This window comes from Sinocyclocheilus anshuiensis, unplaced genomic scaffold (genome assembly GCF_001515605.1).
Source record: "Sinocyclocheilus anshuiensis isolate Anshui unplaced genomic scaffold, SAMN03320099.WGS_v1.1 scaffold51, whole genome shotgun sequence".
Lineage (NCBI taxonomy): Eukaryota > Metazoa > Chordata > Actinopteri > Cypriniformes > Cyprinidae > Sinocyclocheilus > Sinocyclocheilus anshuiensis.
The window spans coordinates 2,756,381-2,761,467 of NW_015548296.1; the positions used below are offsets into that span (position 1 = coordinate 2,756,381).

The 5,087-nt window shown below is 36.0% G+C and overlaps 1 protein-coding gene across 1 annotated transcript in view; it reads left to right on the forward strand.

Moving 5' to 3' along the window:
• LOC107656043 (FYVE, RhoGEF and PH domain-containing protein 5-like) overlaps positions 1-5,087 on the forward strand; it is a 58,305-nt gene that overhangs the window by 14,880 nt on the left and 38,338 nt on the right. The window contains exons 7-8 of the mRNA XM_016443700.1: positions 3,842-3,990; positions 4,373-4,529. Coding sequence (XP_016299186.1) covers positions 3,842-3,990; positions 4,373-4,529 — 306 coding nt within the window. The remainder of the gene's footprint in view (positions 1-3,841; positions 3,991-4,372; positions 4,530-5,087) is intronic.

Consider the following 5,087-nt stretch of genomic DNA (forward strand, 5'->3'; position numbering starts at 1 on the left):
TATATATATAGTTTTCATTGAGACATTAGTTGCACTCGCTCCTTATATCTCAGTGTAATGAAGGCCTGGTAGAAGGAGAGTTTCACTGTGTGTCTGAATGCATTGGCTTTTCACACTGTACTTAATATTGCTTTGTCATGTAGTGTGTCAAATTTAAGTTATCATTTGTTTTCATTAGCTCTCCCACTCTGACAGCCAAAGTGTCTTTCTTACCTGGTTCCCTAGGGCTGCGCGTACGTGTGTGTGTGTGCATGGCTTGCAGGGTCCATGTGAGTGATGAGATTAGCCAGAAAAAAACCTATAACCTATTGTTTTAAACATTGTCCTCTAGACTGTAACCTCATAACCAAATTTAGCACTTTTGTTTTCATGATTAATACAATATGTATCCTAATTATCAAGTCGAGGCGGGGCTGAAGGAGCAATTTAACACAATCCAGTGGGAACTAAAGTTCTTCATATGGTGCACCTCATGTAAATTACTATACTTCATATTCACCGTTTTAATTGCCTGATTTGAATAAAATAAGCCATAGTCAATAGAATCGCTGTCCTATTAACGACTAAAGAATGCTAATCATATACATGCCTGTGTGTCTCGTATGCATATGCTGTATTGTATTACAGTAGAACTGTAATTATAGTTCCCCTTATTCATACATAATGCTGTAGATTTGCATTGAACAGCATAACGGGAGGGATCGTGAATGGAGCTAAATGAATAGGCACATCACAGCAAGTGCTGCAGTAGTATTTCATGTCTAGCTTTCGTTTGAGAGAATGTTCAGTTTGATATTGATATGCTGTAAATATTTATACTGCATTTAACAATTAGTGGGTGTGTGGAAAAGATAAAGATGTCATTAATCACTGTGCTGTGCTGTGCTGAATGATAATGAGCTGGAGGATCTGAGTCACCTTGATTTTCTGTCCACTATGACATCATTAAATCAGTGTTCAGCTGCTGTCAACGGTGACTTTGAGGGCGTTTCCTTCCCCAATGTTGCTTGGGGATTTGCAGTTTTTAGGTTTAGCATATACATCTCTTAAAGTTACTTGGTACTTGACAGTACTGATTGGTCCTATAGATGAAGAGGCTGAAGAAACAAAGCAAAATAGCACAAATAGCATCACTGCATTACGTTTTTGAATAAAAATGTACTCTCAGTGAAAGTAAATTGAGATCAAATGGAGACTTTTCCTATAAAGTTCAAAAGAACAGCATTTATAGTATTTGAAATCATTAAGATAAAGTTTAGGAAAAATCTGAATAAAAATATTTTCCTGGGTTGCTTGGCTTGACATTCTTTCTCTGCATTTTTTATTTATCTTTTTGTCTCTTTCTCTCTCTCAGTCTCTCTCTCTGTTTTGTGTACTCTGAAAGGAACAGAGTGCTCCATTAGAAGGCTACAGGACAGAACATGTGCCCATTGTTCCATTGTTTGTTATTGAATAACACAAAAATACAAAGAATTTCCAGAACCTGTCCCTAATGTGAAGTTATGCTTTTAATTGTAGTGCAGATTGCTAGGCATGTGATTTTTGAGAAGTTGCAGCTTTTTTTTTTTTTTTTTTGGTTTTGAGCAACAAATGAAAGCATGCAGTTGCATAAACGGGTACAAGAATACAAGTATCTCCCACCAGCCAGTTCATTCCTGTGTCATGGTTTATGCATCTTAACTGTATGAAAGCAATAAAAGTGTAATGAGACTTAAGGCAACTGTAAAACAAAGCACTTTCATTACAATGAACATTTGGAAATTTGTCAGGGAGTTTCAGCTATTGAGATGCTATCGGAGGAAACAAGTTTCATAGTACCTTGGAGGACTGTATAACAGCTCTGAGTTATTTATGAGAGAATTGACAAATGCTGACACGGCTGTGATCGATACACATTGATTCATGTGTGAAGCTCAGAAAGGAATTCCAGCATACCACCTCCCAGCACGACCGCTTACACGTCTGTTTGCACATGCATGTCTGACTTTGTTTTATGTCATCACATTTCTCATAACGGATACACAATCCCTAACGGCTTTGCCTGTGAAGACATTTCAGAGCAGATTTTATCCCGATTCATAAGGTACATGACGTGTATATATAGTAGGTCAAGTAAATCCTCTCTGGATCTGAGCCATCAGGCTAGTGGTCCCGAACAGGCCAGCTCATGGCCGCTCAATTTAACTGTCTGTTACAGCCAAAACAAATATATTCAGCAGAAACTAATAACATGTTCCCCTGACGGGTGGTATTGTGGGCTAAGATTGTGTCAAAGCTTGAGGCTCATGCACAGGCTGCTTTTAGCTCAATCCAGTAGCTTAAGCCTGCATGGAAGCTCATCCAGAGGGATGAATGTGGTCAGAGTTCAATTCACAGGCAGGAGAGGACAAGTACAGATTATCTGATATATTCACACAGAAGCCTGAGGAAGCTGGTATAGTTCTTCGCATTTTGTTTAACTTTTTTGCCACTGTTATTAACATAGACAGTGATTTCTACTGTATATCACCACTTTGAATGACTAACACACCCACTGCTTTATAGCTGTTTTATCATAGAATAATCTGGTTATGATGTTCAACCCAGGTGTTAGGCTATAGAATATGTATCATGCACTGTAACTACATTTTTATGCAGTAAATGAAGTATGTGCAATACTTAATGTGAACATCTGTTCATTTCTTTCTGCTTACTCAGTATAGATGTATGTTACTTTTAAGTTTTTTAAACCATCATTTTACTTTTTTTTGATGTACAGTATATTACAGTAAGTTTTTTAATTAAATTTACTTTTTTCTGTTTGTTTTCTTGTATATATGTGTATGTACTGTATATAAGTACCAAGAACTTCTGGAAACCATTCCAAATTCTGATTCTGAGAATGGAATGGGGAATCTTGTGGAATGGATTTAAACAGGATAATTTATGTCACTAATACACTTTCATTGGCAGCTGCAATCATCAAACAATACAAAATATTTAAAGGAATATTTAATCAAAAATGAAAATTTTCTGAAAATGTACTCACCCTCAGGCTATCCAAGATATAGATGCGATTGTTTCTGAACAGATTTGGTTTGGAGAAATCGAGCATTGAATCACTTGCTCACCAATGGATCCTCTGCAGTGAATGGGTGCCGTCAGAATGAGGTCAAACATCTGATGAAAACATCACAATAATCCACAAGTAATCCACACAACTCCAGTCTGTCAATGAATGTTTTCTCATGTGAAAAGATGCTTGGTTGTAAGAAACAAATCCATCAAGACATCTTAACTTTAAAATCATTGCAACTGGCAAAAATAATCCATAATAATGCTTCCTCTCATATTAAAATGCTTCTCACATCAAAATCCACAAATAATATTGTTTTGGAACTGTTTTAGACTGTTTTCGCTTGTAAACAGTGCTTGATCTGTGCATATTTCTCTCCTGATTCAGAGTGGAGAAAGCAATATTATGGATAGAGGACTCGAATGGTTTGATGATAAATTTGTTTATTATAAACAGATTTCACTTCACAAGACGTTAATAAATGGACTTTCAATTGATAGAGTTGTGTGGATTATTTGGGATGGTTTTTATCAGCTGTTTGAACTCTCATTTTGACAACACCCATTCACTGCAGAGGATCCATTGGTGAGCAAGTGATGTAATGTTAATTTCTTTTCATCTCTTCTGATGAAGAAACAAACTATCTTGAACCATATTGAGTGGCCTGAGGGTAAGTAAATTGTTAGCAAATTTGATTTTTTGGGTGAGTTATTCCTTTAATGCACCTTCGCATTGTTTTGGAATACTTAATTTAATGATTCCTCATGCCAGTCCACTTTCTTACAGGATTTTAGAGCAGCAGTGGAGTCAGCAGGAGATGATGAGGAACCACTGTTAGAAAACGGGAAGCTGGGCGAGATCCTGAGCACTCTTCCTCAGGCCTACCACCTGCACAATGAGATCCTCAATGAGCTGGAGACGCGCATTAAACAGTGGTGAGAACACACAAACTGAAGCACATTACACTGATGCACACTAAACTAATGCACATCAATATCCAAAATTTACACATGCTTATGCACACATTTAATAGCATGCCATTCCAAAAAAAGTCCTTACTTGTGTTATATATAACATGTGCATCCTTTACAAGGTGCTAATGCATGCACTCCACATACTGTATGCATCTCCCCAACTGAGCCACATATTAATATGGACAAGCTGATGTGTTCTTGTCCACGATACATTACATTACGCACTCTTATCTGTTTCATAGCAGTACATATGATGTTACAGTAGCACAATCCATTATAATGCTAGCATGAGTGTCCTTGGATGTCCTCTGAAAAGTTTTCGTTGTTTCTCATTCATCTTCAGGGAGGACAGTCCGAGTGTGGTTGATGTTATATTAACGCGCCGGGCTGAGTTGTCATCCTTCGCAACCTACATCTCAGACTATGACCGCAGCATGTCACTGCTGGAGGAGAGCTGTAGACAGAGGAAAGCTTTCGAGGATGTGGTGAAACGGTTTGAGGTGAGGTCTGTCACGCAAATGTGTGTGGTTTGTTTGGGAATTGATCACGATTTTATGATATGATATTTCTGTGCTAGAAACTAAAAGAATAAGAAAGTCAGAATTCAGACTTTTTTAGACTTTTATGCCTCGAAGTTCTGATTATTTTGCTCAGAATTGTAAGAAAAATGTCTGAATTGTAAAATTAAACGTTGTAATTACCTTTTTTATTTTTTATGCATATGCATATCTTTTAACATATTTTTATATCATTTTAATATATATTTGTATCATTTTCTATATAGTATTTATATATAAACATATTTCTAAGCAAAAATTGTACTGTGCTAATATATTAATATATTTATAATAGTTTCTTTTTAAGTATAAAAAATATTAACAATATAAAAATTAACATTACACGTGTTAATGTCTCTTAATAATATTTTATTAATATTTTTGCTTTATAAATAGTGTGTTCAATAGCATTTTATTTTTTGTTGTGAAATTGGTATTGAGAATAATTAAATATGGTTTCATTGACTGATACGGTTTCAGTAGGGCTACTTGCAGTCATGG